This window comes from Caloenas nicobarica, chromosome Z (genome assembly GCF_036013445.1).
Source record: "Caloenas nicobarica isolate bCalNic1 chromosome Z, bCalNic1.hap1, whole genome shotgun sequence".
Lineage (NCBI taxonomy): Eukaryota > Metazoa > Chordata > Aves > Columbiformes > Columbidae > Caloenas > Caloenas nicobarica.
The window spans coordinates 13,170,430-13,191,102 of NC_088284.1; the positions used below are offsets into that span (position 1 = coordinate 13,170,430).

At 39.8% G+C, this 20,673-nt stretch overlaps 1 protein-coding gene across 1 annotated transcript in view; it reads right to left on the reverse strand.

Moving 5' to 3' along the window:
* The window catches only part of DOCK8 (dedicator of cytokinesis 8), a 96,389-nt gene that overhangs the window by 64,378 nt on the left and 11,338 nt on the right, over positions 1-20,673 (reverse strand). Inside the window, exons 2-6 of the mRNA XM_065657910.1 lie at positions 11,459-11,561; positions 7,086-7,261; positions 3,781-3,852; positions 437-560; positions 89-301 (exon numbers count right to left, since the gene is read on the reverse strand). Of these exons, the coding sequence (XP_065513982.1) occupies positions 89-301; positions 437-560; positions 3,781-3,852; positions 7,086-7,213 (537 nt within the window). The 5' untranslated portion in view covers positions 7,214-7,261; positions 11,459-11,561. The remainder of the gene's footprint in view (positions 1-88; positions 302-436; positions 561-3,780; positions 3,853-7,085; positions 7,262-11,458; positions 11,562-20,673) is intronic.

Below are 20,673 nucleotides of genomic sequence, written 5' to 3' on the forward strand. Positions count from 1 at the left end.
AACCCTGTTTTTTGACCTCGGTGCACCTTGAACATGCTGGGACGGCCAGGTGGGGAAGGCTTGTGGGCCAGTCGGTGTCCCAGCTCACCTCATCCACGGCGGGATAGAGGGCAAGGAGCTCGGCGTGCCTGTTGGTGCGCCGTGCCTCCTCATTCTGCCTCTCGAACTCCTCGGGGCTGAGGTGTCGCAGCAGGTTTTCCAGGCGGGGGTCCGGCTGCAGGCTGCGCAGGTCGAAGTCGGAAGAAGTGAGGGTCGTCCTCGAAGCCTCCTCGGGGAGAGCCGGGACGTGCCGGGGTCCCGCCTGTCAGAAAATGACAAAATGGCAAGCTGTGGTTTGGACAGCTCCTCACTTGACACCATTACAGAGATCCTAGGGGGCTTCCTTTGAGGGAAGCTTTTATATTTGATTGTTTTTCCGAAAATGAATAGAATGTACCTGAAAGTTTGCATCGCCGGAATCCAATGTTTCCGATTCAAAAGTTTGTTTTTGAAGCGTCTTGTGAAAATCTTTCCGGGATCCTTTGTTTTTCAGACTGCAAGTATCTGAATTCCCTTGGTTCCTTCCACAGAGAAGCCCAAGCAAGTCAGGACAGCACGAGGAGGAGTTAAGGAAAAATAAAACAGAAAAAAAACCCCAGAAAAACATATTTAACAACTGGAAACATGACTGTGCAAAAGAGCAGTGTAGCACAGCTTTCATGCCTAAATTTGTGATTTCAAAATGTTTAATTGCAAGTCTATCATGTACATTAAGAGCGGTTTTAAAAGGAAGAAAATTCATTCATATAACTTTCATGTAGACTGTAAGCCTGAGACAGCAGCAAATCCTGCCCTAGGTACAAATTCAGCTCTGAGCTCCTGATCAGATACAGTGATTATTTCAGTGACCTCAAGAACACGGATCAAGATTGCTTATCTCTTGGCTGGCTCTTTGCTCCTGCAATTATACATCAAGGAGCTTACTTTTCTTGTCTTGGACTCAGCTGGTCTCCCAAGTTAATCATATACAACAATCTACACATCTCAAACAGTGCCTGTTGCTGAAGAAGGCTATTGCCATGGCACAATGTAACCATCTCTGCTGGCAACTTCCCAAAATTTTGCAGCAAGATACAAATTTCAAGCTACATTTTTGTAGCAGATGGAAAAAACCAGCTGGTGCCCTGAAAAAAGATACCAGGCACATCCAGAATTCTATTTCTTCCACTTTAGTATGCAATTTGCTAAATCCCGTGATGGCCTTTTTGCAATCAGCCTTCATAGTTACAGTATCCTCCTTCATTCATTTTCCTTTCCATAACACTTCCAAAGCAACGTGTAAACATCTGGGTGCTTTCATAAAGATGCCACGATAAGCAATTATTGATCAGGGAGACATCTTTTATTACATTTTGGAGTAACTGAATTATATGCTCTGAAGTGTTTTAATTTTAATTGTTTGCATTTTAATCGTTTACCAGTTCACCGCAAGTGAAAACTGAAATCATAAAAGAGACAATCCCAGCTATCCTTGGATGTGACCTTGTTTTGGAACTGCCTTAATCATCCAGAGTGAAAGACAGAAATTCTGCATGAGTTTACTTTAAGACATTTCAGCATCCAAAAGAGGTTTTGCTGATTATTTTTTCACTACCGCTGGTGGCAAACAAAAGATTAATGGAGAGGTTTATGTACTTGAGATCACACTTTCGCTGTGGTGTACAAGCTACAACAGAGATGCCTTCCCTTTAAGCATTCCCTTAAAGTATTCCTGGAAAAAAATTTTATCTTGTTTATTGAAAAGCATGGTAGCAATTGAAACTCACCAGAGGCAAACCCTGCTTTCAGTACACATGTCAATTCAATGGTCACTCAGTGAGGAAAAGCAAGAAAGGACAACTGAAAGGAGAAACTGACAGGCACAGGAACCAGCCTCCCATTCAGCCTCAGGTGAAAACACATGGACCCCTCAGCTGTCTCCATGCCCTCTGTCACATTTTTCTCTACCCTGGGGCATGAGGACCACTTCAGCTCATGCCACCCACTGAAGACTCTTCAATCTCCTCTTCTGAACGTCCACATCCAGGAATGGATGAATGTCACGAACACATTCATCCATAGCTCACCAGACCACATGTTCGGCAATCTGTCCTATGTATCTTTGTCTCTCAAGTACGCAACTACAGTTTTTCTAGTCTATCTACAACTACTTTTTCTCACTTCCCTCTTGATGTTTTTGCTTCCTCTCACATCTCTTTTGAGAATACCGCCCAAACATAACATGAGAGCCCCACTAATAATCTAGCACTGGTTTATGTGACACTGCAGCATCTTTTAGACAGTCTAGCCCTTTGCAACTTTTAATAACATGCTTGCTTTGTTAGCCACAGCCATCAAAGCTCAGGTCTCTAGCAAGGCCCTTCACCATGTTAACCACTCAATTGCTCAAAAAAGTTTTTGAATGCAAATTTGCCTTACCTGAATGAATGAGACAGTGAAACAAGCACATGTAAGTGCAAAAATAGCCACGTTCTGTTTTTCACCTCACCTACTTTACTGCTCGCTCCCTACTCGTTTGCACAGACAAAGCTGCTCACTGGCTCTTTGCAGTGCAGTCAGAACAAGAGTGTATAAAGAGCCTGCGTCCGTGCTCCGAGCAGTGCAGCTGGAGAGCCTGCAAACCCTCTATCTTATTTTTAGTGACTCACTGCGAAACAGTTCTGAGAACTCAATCAACTTCATCTGCACACCCAGAGGAAGTGTCTTAATAACCCTCAGTGGCTGCACTGTCCCCGCACAAGCTGCACAATTAAACAATAAAATTCTCTTACAATCAGCAGGAGTCAACCTGTAATTCACTGACTGCTGATGTACATCAGGTCAGAGAAACAGAGTAGGAAGGGCATGTGAAGGGGCACAACAAAATGGCAGTGAGTGCACCAGTGCTGTACCACTGTCTGCCACTACTGCTTCTCAAGAACAGGGCATGAGTGCAGGAGGGGATGAACAGGAAGCGGCACAGAAAAACAGAGCTCCAAAAATCTTTCTGAAGAGCCGGAGAGAATGACGGGGAAGGAGGCAAGCTCCATTAGCACAGAGCATCCCTTAGAGTCTGGGAACAGACATCCCTGCACAGAAAGCACTGAATGAGAGTTCCCTTCACATTTTAGATATGAAATGAAATTAAAAAAAAAAAAAAATTGGAAATTAAGTCACTTGTAATGACTAGAGGTCCAATTCGATGTGTTGAATCACACTGACCCTCAAATGCAGAAAACCCTTACTGATGTAAAATGGTAAAGTGGGATGTTACACTAATAATCCCATCAATATAATCAATCACTGCTGGAAAAGCCCATAATCCTCTTTTTTTTGCTACTAGCACTCTGTTTCATTTTCAGACACCACTAGAAATCAGATCATGTTGAATTTTTAGGGCATGGAGGGGAAAATGAAATGCATACACATGTAATCTTTACTCCTGTTACCCTTCCTTTTAGTGTGATCAAATAGAAGTAGTATTCCTGATTTAGATAAATCATCATTGCAGTTGATGTGACTTTCTTTTCAATTAATTCCTAGAGTGCCTGACAATTAAGAAGCAGATGCAACCATATTTAGCTATAGCCTACCAGCTCAAACAAAACAAGAAAGTTACATATACTACTAAAAAGTCAGTTCTTGTCTTCAGCCACTGAGTCAAATAATTATTCTTTAGAATTACTTATAACAGCGTGCATCTCCTCTTTGGCAAATAAGATGCACGGTATTTTCTATTTTATTTACTTGTATGTAGCTTACTTTCGATTCACAATCAGCCACTCCCGGACATACGTCTGAACACAATCTCTGACATGTGAGTCCAGTTCAGCCCTGGGGAAAAAGCAACATACTGTAAATATTTTAGCACCTAGGTCATACATTTAGGACAAAGAAATTTATCTAAACATGCTGTCCAGATAAAGGCCTCTCTATTAGTCCTCTCCTGTTTTTTACTGCTAAATTATTATTTGACGTTTAAAGAATTCTGTGCACTGCATGAATTCCCTGATGCAGGTTTTTGATAGAGAGTTTATAAATCGACAAACATACATTTCGCAGAGGTAACCACTTGCTACACTGTGCATTTCATGAATATAAGACTGATGTTGCTATAAAAGACAGCAAAATAAAAGAAATTATACCAGGCACCCATCTTTGTGATTTTCAAAATGTGATAACAAGTCTCAACATACAGAGATAATTTTTCCAGAGACCTCAGCTCCTGCAGTCTTGCAAACACATAATCTCTTGTATGAGTTTGGTCCAATTTTCTCTTTCTTGTAGAAGTGAAGAAAATTCTAAAATGGGACCCTAATCAGATAGCCTAATAAAACTTTAAGATCTAAGTCTATGTTACGACTTAATTTTATTATAGTCAGACAAGTCTCACTTAATACAGGGAGTTGTCAGGGCTGTTTGATAGACCAGATACTGGTTGGAACAGAAATATTATAAGCTAAAGTCAATGTCTATGAATTTGCTGTCATGATGTTGTAGCACAACTTCCCTACCCCTATTCTGAAAAATTTTAGTGCCCTGTGCCAAAATCACTTGTTATGTTCTCTGATCCAAGTGCGTAAAAGAGCAGGATACCCATGCAATGCAGGAATGGGTGAAAGGCATGATACTTTTTAGCACTTTCCACCTAGAGCTCTTTAACAGGTTTGCAACCGATTGCCAAGAGCGAGTAATAACTGATCTGGGTTCATGCGTGCAGCGTGGGACGAAGCCCTGTGCCCCTGCCACCCGGGGACTGACACACCACCACCGCCTGCATCTGGTTCACGTGGGACGTGTGTTTGCGAGCAGGCAGCAGGTTAGCCCAGTTTGGTTGGTGGTATCTGTTTCCTGCTCCTGGTGCAGGAAGACACCACAGACGGCATCACCTGCAGCCGAATCTTTGGTGTTCGCCCCTCCTGTGCTCTCAGCTCCCCTAACACACCCTGGCATCCTTGACCAGGACTTCCTGTGAAAGCACTAATATCGATAACAGTGGTGTGAATGGCTAAACGGGAAGCTGCTGTGTAATAAAATCCAATGAAAGTGTATTTTTTTGGTATTGACTATTTGAGCTTTGACACAGACTCCTTACAGAACCCTTAATGTCACTGTGGTGGAAATCAGGCCTAAAACTAACTGTACAGCATGAGTCTACACATTGTCCTACCGGAAAAAAAAAACAAAAAAAAAAATAGATAACTGGGTTCTTTTAAGCAGCAGGCATGCTGGGAAGTAATCTCAGAAACAGGGGACAAATGGTCATTTTATGTTTTAAGTCTCATTTCAAAGTTGGATAATTTTTTACTATTTTTGTCCATCATTTAAATAAACGGGAACTTCAAGCACTATAATATTCACTTTCTCCCACAATCCACAAGAAAATAAGAATTCATGTTAAAGATTGGAACATTTTCTACAAGTAACTTGAAGTGAAAATCACCTTTTGTGCAAATGTTACAAAATCCCCCAGGAGCTACATGATTCAAAGATCCAGGTAGTCCGCACCTGGCAAAATGCATATGAACTGTGGTTCCTGCTTAGCCTGATTGCATTTGGTATGTTGGGCAGAAAACACTGCACAAATACCGTTGTTGTATAGGGTTCTAATTTATACAGCTGGCTGGTATAGATTAGAGCAGGTTGTAAGAACTTCTGCAGGAGCAGAGGGGGATGCCAGTCTACCCTGCAAGCCAGGATGCCAGCCTCTTTGTTCCTTCGGTGTTTTGGTTCAGCACAGCAGAGAACATAGACTCTGCTGTTCCCTTCCCAAATGTACTGGAAGGAGCCAGCCCCCCACCTAAAATATGCTGCATGGTTGGCTGCCTTTGCAGACGTAGCAATTTGGGGCTAAACTGGTGCTGACTTCATGTTCATCTGACTGTTACTGCTTGCAAAACTGAATAGGCCTTTGTGGCTCCACTTGAAGGTAGCATTTACAGCAAAGCAGTCCTTGGAGAGTATTTTGTATACAACGCATAGGAATCTCCTAAACCACATCAGAAAACTCCTGAATGTATCCCTTTTTCGCATTCTGAAAAATTCTGTTGCCCATAGTTTCCCTGTCTATCAAATCAGCCCAAATACTTCCAGGATGGCTGACCACCAGTATCAACACTTGCTACCTATTTTAATTTAAAAGCTGTTGAAACAGTGGAAAGCTTCCTAATTATTTCATTAATGTCAGCCTGAAAACAAAAGTGACTCCCACACTAGAAATTAATGCTTTTTTTCCCCCAAACCTTGTGCAGTAGGAACTATTTCCCACCATTTAAGCAAGAAAGAGATGCTAGTTATGTGATCAATGTCATGTAACACATATCAGAAGGAAAGGAAAGGAAAGGAAAGGAAAGGAAAGGAAAGGAAAGGAAAGGAAAGGAAAGGAAAGGAAAGGAAAGGAAAGGAAAGGAAAGGAAAGGAAAGGAAAGGAAAGGAAAGGAAAGGAAAGGAGAGGAGAGGAGAGGAGAGGAGAGGAGAGGAGAGGAGAGGAGAGGAGAGGAGAGGAGAGGAGAGGAGAGGAGAGGAGAGGAGAGGAGAGGAAAGGAAAGGAAAGGAAAGGAAAGGAAAGGAAAGGAAAGGAAAGGAAAGGAAAGGAAAGGAAAGGAAAGGAAAGGAAAGGAAAGGAAAGGAAAGGAAAGGAAAGGAAAGGAAAGGAAAGGAAAGGAAAGGAAAGGAAAGGAAAGGAAAGGAAAGGAAGCAAAAAAGCTCAGTCCTGTGTTTACTACATGATCAGAATCAACTTCCACCTCTGCAATCACAGCTACAAACTTATTTTCCATACTACCATCCTGCCCTTCTTTACTCTTCTTCCTGGTCTGTGTCTACCTCACTTCTGCCGCTACCACCCAGCTCAGGAAGTCGTATAAGCATTTGCATGATTTTAAGCATGCAAACAGGCCCAACAGAATCGATGGCAAAGTTTGAATGTTTAAAGTTCAGCAACTGCACAATGGCTGGCTGGATCGCAGAGGTGTCTGGATCAACATCTTCAAAACTATTTTTAAACCTGCAGCCAGGCTCGCACTATTTTTAAATCAGCATTTCAGAAGGAGAGAAAGTCTTCTTACCCATCTTCTGGCATAGAGGGTTGCAAAGTCCTGCACTCTTTGGGTGTAAAGACAATGTCCAAGTCATCTTCAGGAAAGTCACCCAGTTCTTGTGCTAGTTCCGAGTCCAAGTTATTCAGCCGTGTCATTAAGAAGCCTTCAAAATCTACTGGGTCTACTGCGTCATAAAAGGAAGGCTAACGGAAGAAATCAAGAGATGTTTATTTTAGCAACAGAAGGTTTTTATTAATAGTGTAATTTAGGTTTATTTATTTAATTCGTGTCACTGTCCCATTACTTATTAAACATTGGAAACAGAATTCTAACCTTACATACAGTGCCACTGCATTTAATGCTGGGAAAAGTGGCTTACAAAACATTCAGCTGAAAAAAGAAAGGGAACAAAGAGAGAAAAGTTTTAAATCACAAAGAAGTAAGGAAGATCCTACATCTAAACTAAAATTTGCACCTATTTTCTCTGTTGGGCTTTCCTAGATGCTGGTAGGAGGGCTGAGGTACATCCTGGATGCCCTCAGACATGTTCTGCTGGATTCCCATGAAGTGCACTCAGTCTGCCTAGCCCAATCCATGGTATTAATCAGAATTATCAAAAAGGCAGCAGTGAGTAGGAACAACACAGGACAAGGGCAGGTGACCAAAATGATAGTGTCAGGCAGCTGCCAATGGACTCTACTGCACACGTGACAAAAGGCACTAGCAATAACGAGGCCAGGCCAGTAAGTCTTGCAAGTTGTCCTGAGCTACAGACCAAATATAGGCACCATGGCTGCCATCATGAAGATGCCATTCATTTGAGGTGTTGTGCCTGAAAGATACTATTAGAAATGCTCTATACTTTCGACTCCAAAGTTAAAGGCAAGAGCTACCCAAAATCAGAAGAAATTATTATATTCCACCTCTGAATGCTACTGGTTTGCATTTTGAGTTCTAATTTTACTGAATTTTTCTAGGGTTAGTACAGTAACTACACAAAAGGTTACGTGGAACTACTGAAGTTATTATTGCAAACCTTAGAAATCCGTAATTTCTACAGCACATGGCATTGCACCTTGATAGGAGCAGTTGTATCTGACTACATTTAATCAGCCATTTTTACACAGAACACCTGATCAGAAAAAACTTTAAAAAGTGCAAACTCTGCCACTTGTACACACTACGAAGCTGTCTGGATCTTTTTATCTGCTTAGTCTCAAAAACAGAGGCAGAAAATCTTGTTTGATATGGTATCTAGAAATGTTCCACACACACATTAATGTGACTTCATATGTTAAAAGTATATGTTATTTTATGTATAGATAAAACTGAAAAATTTTACTTGCTATAAGGCCAACAAAAATAGCCTGTATATGTATAGAAAATAAAACATCTGTCCATTTGCGTACAGAGACCAGCATCTCATTTTGTTAACTTTCTTGACAAGTGAAAAATAGATCTAAAAGCTACAGCTTTACAAAACTTATAGTTTATGTTCTGTGAGCTCCAGAAAGGCTGAGGACACCTCAGCACAGTAAGAGCACAGAAAAATAGTTGGAGCATTAGAATAATAGCTCTGGAATAATTTATTTACTAGGAGGCAGAATTCTAGCAAAAAATAGCTATCAAATCATCCTTGTCTGTAAAGAGCTAGGATTGCATTGCACTGATTAGCCCAAATACCTTTCACAAGGCTGCCTTCTGAAGCTGTCAGCAACATGTCTGAACATAGATCAGATAACCTACATCTATGGTGCTATTGATGGGGTGTGGGGAAAATAAGGCACCCAATGTCCCTGATATCAACACTTCTTTATATTCAATGTTACTGTGACTACTGTCTCATCCAATATGCATTCTGGAGCTATCCTCCTTACACTCTAGTGTTCTTCTCCACAAATAAAATCTGAGGGCCAAAATCATTAAGTCTTTACTCACTATTACTAAGTCCTACTCATGCAAGGCTCTCGTGGAAGTTGACAGGATTTTCTCCTGAGCATGAAGTTACTCCTGCACATAATGGTGTTACATCCACAACATCAGGAATTGTAGCTCAATGAGGAATTTCACCATTTATGAAACATGCAAAGGTGCTCAACAGGGGCAAAGCTCTGAGTAACTCTGAACTAAAATGGCTCACACATAATCTGCCACATCAGTCACTCTAAATAGGAATATGAGTTAAAACTTATCAGTGGTAAATACAAGTTTTGGAGCCTTTCTAGTGTTCTGGAAATATATGTGAAGAAGTTATTCGGCTAATAAAAATCCAGAAACATCTTGCGGAAATCGAAGCATATTTAACAGAAATGTGCTAAAAACATCTAGGAGAAGCAAATCAGTTTAAACTTTTGAAGAAAATAGATGCGGTAAACACTCCTGCAAATGATGTAGTAGAGACCTTTGAATACAGCCAAACACCACCCCCTGCTCCACGTTCTCCTTTTATAGGAAAACTGTGCAGGTCTCGGTCTTAATAAAGTCTCCGAGTTCACCCCTCTGCCTGTACATTTAAGAGATCGATTGAATTCTCTGAAAACACCTGTGGGAAGATCTCTCTCTTTGCTCCTTTTATCCAAAGGAAAAATCTGAAACTGACAGTAAGTCCAGCAAATCATGAGGCAGTCAGCTGAAGAAATACACCGTGCTGTTAATAAATTTTTAGGTTAAGGACTGTTTCTGGTTTGTACCTGGTGTAGTGCTGAGCATATTGCATCAACTGTCAGGAGTAAACAGTGATCTTTATTAGCTATTGATTTTTTATTAATTGCCAGCATAATATCCTTGAAGTTCACTTACTGTATTGCAAGTTGGTAAAACATTAAATGTTAGTATATCTATCTATCTATCTATCTATTTATCTATATCTATATATGAAGATCTACTAAAAAAAAATCACAAAATATTAAAGTAAAACACAGCTAAAAGTATACAAAAGCATACTACATCTTGTCAGTTGCTGAAGAGGTAATGTTTTGCATGCAAAATACAATCTAATTTTTGATTAAGCATTGCACTTCCTTTCAGAAATCACACTTTTCCCATTCTGACAATTCAATCACATTTCATTAAGCCTTCTAACTTTTTCTAGTCGAAGTGCTAATATAATAATAATCATTAATTGCCACAAATGTGTGCTTTTGACTATCGTAAATCAGATACAAATTTTAAAAGACAGTGAAAAAGGTAAACGTAGATGGAGGTTAATGGTCTCCCTAAAAACTGGTGCAAATTATCAAAGGAAACATCTACAGTTTCAACTGAGAAGCCAGGACTCCTTTTCACACATCATACGAGTGTGCAAAACAATTATTTTACAGAAAATGCCACAAATCATTAGTGCTAACATACCTTTTTAAGGATGATGGACTAGAGGCATGTAGATTGTGACAGCACACAAAATGGCAGCTACGGCGTAACACTCGGTAACGGAAATGTTATCAGGTTTCTCAAGAGCAAAAAGCAGTTGTCTGCATGTAGAAGGGACCTAGCCTCCTCGGGCTGAATAACCGCAAGGAACAAGTCAAAACACCACAGTGTTTCAGATTAAGGAAGTGAGTGTGGCGGGAGGCCCTGACACACAGGAAGTAACTGCTTCATCTAGTGCTTTACATTTTTCACAATCACTGGTGCACAAAGACTCCTCCTGCTCCTACTTATTAGGTCTCACAAAAATAAGAAAAAATTAAAAGGGTAGGAAGATGGAGAGTATGAAAATCTTAGTCAGTTTTATTTATGGCCTAGTATGTTTGCAGAATACCCGTCCTTCTGAAAGGCAATTAAAAAGATCCGGCATTTTTCCCCTTTGTCATAAGAGCAGTGTCATACGGTCTGACTTCTTTAGAGGGGGATCACACGTGGAAGGCTGAAGATGATTCGGAGACACATAACTGTTGACTCAATCTCATCTATGCCAAACAGGGCATACTTCGGATTTTGTCGCTGCATATGCTTACTCTACAGCACTGAAAAACGTGCCAGTGTGCTGTCTCTGCTGCTAGGTCTGGAGATTGTTTATTAAGCCAAACTAGCTGAGCCTCTACCTTTCTTTTTTTCTCTTTATTCACTGACCTCCCTTTGAAAATCATCTGTGATCACCACACAATGCATTTACTTGATGTAGTTGAATATTTACAGAAAGGAAAGGATGCAATATACTCCAACACCTACTAATTAACTTTGATTTATAGTAATATGCAGAAAGACTGTCTATTTCAGACTTCAAGGACCATTCTCAGCTTTTACAAACACGTAATTTGCTCAACTTAACAGCAAGTACTTTTTAACAGCTCCAGGCAGAAGCCAGTGGAAAACAAGATAACAAGATCACTGCATTCGCCCTAAAACACTAAGCAATGTAGATACCAAACCTGTGTAAAGAAGATAAACCCAGAACTTACCAGATGAAGAGTAGAAAAGCCAGGGGTACTTAAGCTTCGTTGACAGAATTGTGCAAAGCCTGGTTGGAGAGTAAATTGCTTTCGTATTTCTGCAGAGGAGTGCCTTTAATTAAGCAGAGAAAAATTCTTGTAATTACAGTTATTCCCATACAAATTCCAAACGCCAAACTTAGCCAATTTATTCTCTTGCCCCGGTGTTCAGAAATGTATTTTGATGGTGTTCTAGACTCCTTGTTTTGGAGTTGATGCAAGCCTCAAAAAGCTTTTGTAGTCCCATGTGACAAAGTTCTGACACTGTTCCAACAGATGTCTAACATTATATTGCAGTCCTCACAACTGGGAAAGGCTATGCGAGAAAGAATAACCTTATCCTTAAGTAAAGTGTAATTGCAACCGGTACAGCAATACTCACAGATTCATTTCTGCAAAGCAAAGATACAGAATAATAGAGCAGAGAAAGAAAAATGAACATAATGGAAGCAAATATTCTAACGAACTAGTAATTGACAAAGGGATAAAAACAAGGCACGATCACTCATTGAACAGTGTAAGCCCAGAATTACACCAATAATGCAGCCTGCTGTGAAAAGCAGAAGACAAACTAAAAGCATGAATTTAAAAATCAGCCTATACTTTATCAGCCAAACATTTGAGGAAAAGACTTCCTAAATGCTAATTAATTTATTTCAATGGGAGAAGAAAGAGGCCAGGACTGAATTCTTCATAAATCCCAGAGTGATAGTACAGTTGCATGTATCCAGTCTGAAAATTCAGTAATCAGAGTAGCTTGATCATTTTTCATGGAAAAAAAAATAATATTTAATATGATTTAAGAATAATCAGCCATGAAATGGTAACAAAACATCTACAATATATTTCGCTGTGAACATTCAGGACAAGATTTTTAAAATAACAAGATGCATTTATGCAGATTCCAAGTTAAGAAAAAACCAAACCCACAGCCCACCAGGGCAGCTAACTGAGAGACAGGAAAACACAGAGGTAAGAAGACTTTCTCTTCTGTGTGAGACTCTCTTCCAATTCCAGCAAGTGTTAATAGGCACCTTAGAATTATCAGATGGCACAGGACATTATCAGATGGTCTGTTGGTTGGTTTTCTCCTCTGTGGCCTTTTGATTTCTATAACTACTATGGCTATTCTATGACACTTAATCCCTTATTACTGCTTTTCTTAGCAAGCATGACAAAAACCTAAACTCCACTTCATGCAGTTCTACTTCTGTTAAGAGACAGGCATCTCACAGAAGGCGTTAAAGGTATCTGATTTCTAAAATAAAATACGTGTAAATAAGAGTAGTTGCTCACAGGTCAAAAGGCCACGCCAGGTGTGAATCGGACATGGCTCCAATCTGAAGGCAGCAGTAATTGCGGATATAGCAAAGTCAGAGTTACAGAGAAAGAAAAGAGGTCCATTGGGAAGAGAAATTTCTACCCAACAGTGGTATTCCAAAAATCAGACAGGATGAAATGGGATTTTTTTAAAGGTTATCCAATGATTATATAAGCAAGAAACCATGTAGGGAGGGTGAGGAAGTCTATGTTTCCTTAGATTATCTTTGCCCTATTTTAAAAAGAAAAGATTCTTGTGTTATCAGGGTTATTGTTGTCTTCCCACTGCAAATAATCTCTTATCATGAATGTATGCAGCAAGGCACAACAAAAAAGTCAGATTATTCAAAATTATTATTTTCCTTCAAACTGAGTCAGTTTCTACCCTGTGCAGAAGTATCTGTTACTGAAATAAATAATAGATGTAGCAGCAGATGTTGGCTTAATATATGTAAAAAACTGTGTTATAGTGTATTGCAGAAGTTGCTGCAGTAAACAATGATATAATACACATTACACCAGATATGGAGTCATCAGACTCTTTGAAGGGGAAATGGTATGAATTTTTGATCTACAAAAGCAGAAGCATGCATGTGGATGAAGGGCCGAATTTGCTGCCTGGTAAAAGGCTGTGCAAGTCCAGCTAACTGAGAGGAAATATGTTTCTCAAGAGTGTTCACATTAGTTCTAGAGTCTCCACAATATTCAAAGAAAGAATCCACAAAATAAATCAGTCCAATGGAAGAAGATTCTTGTAATATATAAAGGTGAATTTCAAAAAGTTTAAGAGTAGTTCAGTTGACTGATTTCATGTTTTTCATATCACTGAAGGAAGAAAGGGAGAAGAAATACAGTAAGAATAATGGAATACAGTAAAATTGGTTTGAACCAACTCAGAAATGCTTGGCAGGATCTACTAGAAATAGGTAAAGACAGATCTGCTAAAAGACGCTAAACCAAAAGCACATTAGCTATCCCAACATGGAGGAAAGGTGGATGTTACAGTCAGAAATAAGCACAGAAAGTTTTGAAAACCTGAGAACCAAGGTGGAAGCAGAGGTCCTTCTAGATGGCTCTTCAATAATGCCAGAATGGCTGTGGTCTGCGAGGTAACAGTTTTCTGATCAAAGAGCTACCGCAGACAGTGTCAGGTACCCACAGCGAAATCATGGTCCACATTAACCTAGTGCATGTGGTGTCCCAGCTTTTATGGAGGCTCCAGTCCATATATGCCATGGCCACAGTTTTACCATCCCTGCCCTGATTCCAAGGAGAGCTTTACAATCACTCTTAGCAGACAGGACAGTCTACCTATGTGCTAAAAAACAATAAGGAAAGAAGGTAAGGGATGAAGGATGAACACAAAGCAGTCACTGAAAAATCTGAGTGAAAAAGGCAATTATATCTCTAGAAAGGAGGACTCAATCATGAACCAGTCAGCTGGTCTCTGACATTCAAAACGATAGTAGACCAACTTACTGGATAATCAACATAGAAGTAGCCGGAACATCAGGTCCCAAACAAGGGGACCATGAAATCATACTTAACAGTAAAATGTACATCACCTTAGTAATACGTGTTTATTAAAAGTTTGATGATGAAGTGTATGGTGGGCAACTAGAAACTGTGGACTGTAGTAAGTTATGGTCCAAAATGTTTGGCAATTATTGGTATATTACTGGCAATTATTATGCAATGATGAATAACCAATATGGACCTATCAAAGGGCAGTCATGTAAAACCAATTTAATACTTTTCTGTGATAGTGAATTGGCTTCAGTAAGGCTCCTGATAGTGTCCCTCATGACATTCCTATAAGCAAAGTAAAGAGATAGTAGCTAGGTGGAATCATCACAGCTGGTTCCAAAATTGGTTAAAAAAACATATTCAAGGTGTAGTCATCAATAGGTCAAAAGAAGATTGTGAAGAGATTTCAAACAATGTACTATGGTAAGTGCAAAGCAAATTATTTTTTTCTAAGTCTGGTTCCAGTCCATTTTATTTTAGAACACTGATGATGGTATAGGTAACATGGCAGAGCAGTGGATGTGGTCTACCTTGACTTCAGCAAAGCATTTGACACCGTCTCCCACAGCATCCTCACGGCAAAACTGAGGAAGTGTGGACTGGATGATCGGGTAGTGAGGTGGACTGTGAACTGGCTGAAGGAGAGAAGCCAGAGAGTCGTGGTCAATGGGGCAGAGTCTGGTTGGAGGCCTGCATCTAGTGGAGTGCCTCAAGGGTCAGTTCTGGGACCAATACTGTTCAATATATTCATCAATGACTTGGATGAGGGAATTGAGTGTACTATCAGCAAGTTTGCTGATGACACCAAGCTGGGAGGAGTGGCTGACACGCCAGAAGGCTGTGCTGCCATCCAGCGAGATCTGGACAGGCTGGAGAGTTGGGCAGGGAAAAATGTAATGAAATATAACAAGGGAAAATGTAGAGTCTTACATCTGGGCAGGAACAACCCCAGGTTCCAGTATAGGTTGGGGAATGACCTATTAGAGAGCAGTGTAGGGGAAAGGGACCTGGGGGTCCTGGTGGACAGCAGGATGACCATGAGCCAGCACTGTGCCCTTGTGGCCAAGAAGGCCAATGGCATCCTGGGGTGTATTAGAAGCGGGGTGGTTAGTAGTTCGAGAGAGGTTCTCCTTCCCCTCTACTCTGCCCTGGTGAGACCTCATCTGGAATATTGTGTCCAGTTCTGGGCCCCTCAGTTCCAGAAGGACAGGGAACTGCTGGAGAGAGTCCAGCGCAGGGCCACGAAGATGATGAAGGGAGTGGAGCATCTCCCTTATGAGGAAAGGCTGAGGGAGCTGGGGCTCTTTAGCTTGGAGAAGAGGAGACTGAGGGGTGACCTTATCAATGTTTATAAATATATAAAGGGTGGGTGTCACGAGGATGGAGCCAGGCTCTTCTCGGTGACAACCAACAGTAAGACAAGGGGTAATGGGTTCAAGCTGGAACATAAGAGGTTCCACTTAAATTTGAGAAGAAACTTCTTCTCAGTGAGGGTGACGGAACACTGGAACAGGCTGCCCAGGGAGGTTGTGGAGTCTCCTTCTCTGGAGACATTCAAACCCGCCTGGACGCCTTCCTGTGTAACCTCACCTAGGTGTTCCTGCCCTGGCAGGGGGATTGGACTAGATGATCTTTCGAGGTCCCTTCCAATCCCTAACATTCTGTGATTCTGTGATTCTGTGATAGTAATAAATTTTGTGGATTGTATCAGACTGAAAGGAGTTGTAAGTGCTTGGAAAGGCAGGACTAGCACTCAAAATGATCTTATGTTTCAGAAACAATCTGAAATCTACACATTTTGATTCAATAAAAATAAATGTACATCCCTAAACTTAGGAAGAAAAAAAAATCAAATGCAGAAATACAAAAAGGGAAATGAACAGTCTAAAGAAATAGTTATGCCACAGAAGAGGCTCTGAGAGAGTGTACTGGGGCACTTACTAAGTACCATAAGGGAGGAAAAGGAGAAGTTATTTCTGTGTATTGAAGCCAATGAGACAGTGCTTAGGCTGACATACACACTTAGAACACCACAGAGTAAGGCACAATCAAATTCAAAAGGCTTCAAAAGAGTAGTCAAAGTACAAAAAGAATGACCCATGAGGAAAGATGGAAAAAAATAGATGTGTCACAAAAGAGACAACTGAGGGGACACAGCAGTGGTCCTGAACTGTGTAAAAGGTAGCAATCTGTAAAGGAAACGGTGAGCAATTCATGTCCATGAAAAGAAGAAGAAGTAATCTGCTTAAATTGAAGTGAGAAAGATTTAGCCAGCTATTAGGAAAAATGTTCCAACTGCACAGCAGCAGGACTCTGGAAGTGGACATCAAGTGATGCCACAGTGACAAGAGCACAAGGGCAATGTAGACCTTGTCTCTGAGCGAACTGGAGAACAGCATCTGGGCAACTCCAAGCCTTTCAGAGACCAGCAACGGGACTCAGCAGTGTTAACATCTCTGTAGACTTCTCATGTTGGTACATGTCCCTTTCTTTAGGGTAAATAAGAAACACTGGCTGAAAAGAAAAAGGTGTAGATTTAGGGGTGTTTTTTTCCCACAAAAGTCACTGCTGAATTCAGTTAGTCAGCATTCACATGGCATGTTGCAAGGTAGTGTAAACCTGTGGAAAGATGGGAGATGATGGCAGCCTCATGCTGTTCTGGACTTATTAGATCCCTGGCTGCTCCATGATGTTGGACCAAAGTAACATCAATTGCTCCACTCTTTGTTGCCTTGTTGTACTCCTCTGGTGTAAATTTGGAAAAAGCTGGAACTCACCAGACTTCTTGATCCACCAAGAAGTGGCTGGAAGGTAGCCAAAAACCAAACCAAAAACTGATGCTATTTAATCAGGATTTCAACAGTGTCTGTAGCACTGGTAGATGTGATCCTCCAGCAGTTTTTGCTAACAAAAAGTTGAGACATAGTCTGTATTTCATAAATACTCTCCAATGCAAAGTCTACAGTTTGCATAATACATTAAAACAGCAGTGTAACTGAAGTAACAGGCTACACCTGGAGGTTCTCACATTTAGCTTGTAGGTCAAACTCTGAGATGCTTCTCAGGGCAGAACTCATTGCAGGATTGGGAACTTGGAGATTTGGGTTATTGGTTGGACCTAGATGAGGTATCAGGAAAGGAAGATAAAATAAACATTTGTTTTCTCTCTCTAACACGTTAGATCTGTGGCTGATCACTTTTGGGTTCTGTAATTAAAATTACACAAGTGCTTATTACACATAAAGCTGGTTCTGTGGTTTCACTGTAAATTCTGCTCAACAATACAGTTCTTTGAAATATGTAGTTTAAAAGCAGGCACAATGAGTTACTCTTAGCATGTAGATAATATGAAAACTTCAACACAGAATAGCAATTTAAAAATAAAACAGATATAGAACAGCTTTAAAGATCATCAATTAACTGGAAAGCAAAAATTTCATGAGAAAAAAACCTGATTTAACAAGTATGCTTCACGTGCCTACTGAATCATGTTATCCAAAATTACCCATTATTAGGGGTTACCTACTGGAGGGAGGCAGGAAGATAAAATCCTTAACACCCTTACAATCCCTTCCAGCAGACTCTGAGCAACAGTGAGTTGTCTTCTGCAAGAGCTGCATACACAGTCAGAAAAGATGAAAAAATGAAATAAAAAGAGACTATAAGAATTATCCCCAAGGATGGAGAAACATTCATGTTTAAATGTATACAGATGGCAGAACCATAAAGTAAAATAGTGAAAACTTTTGCTTAACAGGTAAAATATTCAGTCTTGGCTACCCTGGTGAGTAATCCCTTTCATATGACACTAACATAGAAAATTCTCAACTAGCTTTTGTACTTTTTCTGAGTCTAATATGAAACTTCTCTAGTTATAACTGAAAACAAGCAACAAAACACTCTGGAAGAGAAAAACGTGACAATTACCTGACCCCCTCCTCCACTCCTGCATACAAACACACACAAATTTTGGGCAACAATCCAGATCTTTGACTAGCAAATATGGGAATCTTGCTTAGAAGCTCTTTTCTTACCACCGGTGGAACTGCCTGTTTTGCTTCTAAGTTTCTAATTAGTCCTTAAAGCAGCAGAGCTCCGCTTTGTTAGTCAGCATGTACAGCAGTGGTCTATCTGAACTAGCTGCTATTTCCCTGATGGCTCAGGCAGGCTACACACTCCCTGGCACACCCCTCTTTTGGGGTCTACCACATTAAGACTCTATATCAGCTAAGGCAATAAAGATCCTATTAAAGAGGGTTGACATTTAACCACAATATTCTCACAGGAGATGGCGCAGGAAAAAAGAAAGACATTAACGAGAAGAAATCATCGACTTCATTATGCTGGCAGCTTGTTATAAAGTAAAATGGGCAAGAAGTTCATTTTTATTTTTGCCCCAGGTCATGTATGCCATTCATTCAGTGAAGATTTTTCACTGCCACTCAGTTTTGCTGTTTCTCCCTCAAAAAGAGGCATAAGCACACATAAAAATTAATTTTCTAATCCTGGCAGTGGAGGAAAAGTACAGCCATACTGTCATGTCACGCAAAGAAACAGAAGACTTAGGATTTGGTCCTGATGAATCATGATTTTATCTGCTCTTTAATCACTGTGCTTTATGGATAATATGGAAAAATTATGATATAACATTTGAGAAGACATCGTGCATGCATTGTTGACTGGTTTGCTCTTGAGTGAAAGTGGTTTTAGGTGTAATGTTTCATGTGGTAGTTTAGTGGTACCTCCTGGAAAGCAGAAAGTATAAATCAATCTTATCTGTAATCCTACTATAGACTTAAACTGATCATGATAGTTCATATATGCAATACAAAGTTTCTAACGAACATTTCACATGATGCTGATTAATTATGTTAACAGAAGATAAATTTGTATGAAAACAACAGAATTCTTTTGTTGTCCCCATTAGTTTACAATCTATTAGCATACAGCAATATATATACAAATCTTTCATACTGAAGGGATTAACCTCAATTTATCTAAGGATAATTTTCTGTGTTTGGCTCAGAGCACTCTCTGCTTGAAATACTAAAGCTCACATGAGTGCCTCATTAAATGTTCATTTCAACTGAGACAGCTGAAGAAAAGCTTTCTAACAAATGTGCCCCTGAAGTCTCTAGAAGACTCCACAGGTCTATATTCCAGAGAAAAAAATTGTATTTAGGGTCTACCTTTTTTTTTTTTTTTTTGACCCTGGCTTATTCCTTGCTAAACTGTTTAAATGTCTCCCAGAATCTTAGATCCCCTAGAACAACAACGAGGGCAATTTCAAAAGCATTAGTGATCATACATGCTGTCCTCCTATTATACTATGACTTGAAATGTAACAGAATGATATCATTTTATATCGGTTTGTGCCTTTAGATTTTTATTTTGTCTATACTATCCTGCCAATTCACAACAGTGTTATTATGAAATAAATGCAAGGATTTAACTTCCAGCTGACATGTATTATCTGAGCTTTACAAGAAATTCACTAAAAGGCTACCATAATGCTAATAATCTTGTTAAACCCATACCAAGTTTAATAGTTTATGTGCTTTATTTTCACTTTCTTCCTAATAAACAATTATTAGTGAAAAGTGAAAAAAAAAGTTAGACATTAGGAATAATAATAAAGACCATGTAAATGGTCTATTGGTTATTCTAAATGGTTATTCTAGGGATTTTTTGTTTGCATGCCTACAGGTTTTTTTTTTTTAATTTTTATCAAGGTCACAGTTGGTATTTTTATCAACAAGGAAAAAAGGTGTATTTTTTCTCTTTCATGACTGAAAACTTCAAAGACATTCACAATGTATTCACAGATGGGTCTTTAATACTGTGAGTACTTCAAAAAACAGACGAGGAGTTGGAGTTAATGCAAATGGCACAGAACTGGAAAAACAATTTATGTTAATATATTGGCCCCACATTGCCTAAGAACACAGATTTGTGCATCTTCAGTGTGACCTTTCTGTGACAGGAAGACCATGAGTTGAGTTTTTTCCAGATACTTCTTTGAATAACATTTTTTCTTTAGAGCTGTAAGTTTAACTAGAAAAACTAGGATCTTTTATTAGGGCAGTATACCTGAAAAAAATTGGCCCAGTTTCAACTACATGAAGAGATACTGCCATTTTTAGAACAGAGAATTTTGATTCAACTTCAGTGGGAGCCAGAGCAGTAACTAAGATACCCTTGAGAGCTGGATTTTCCATTCACGCTTTTAAAGCAAGAATGTCTACAAAATTTGGCATATGTTACGAACTATGTTGTTAAAAGGAATATATTTTTATATCTGATGGCTATGACTATAGGTACAAATTCTATAGAAATTC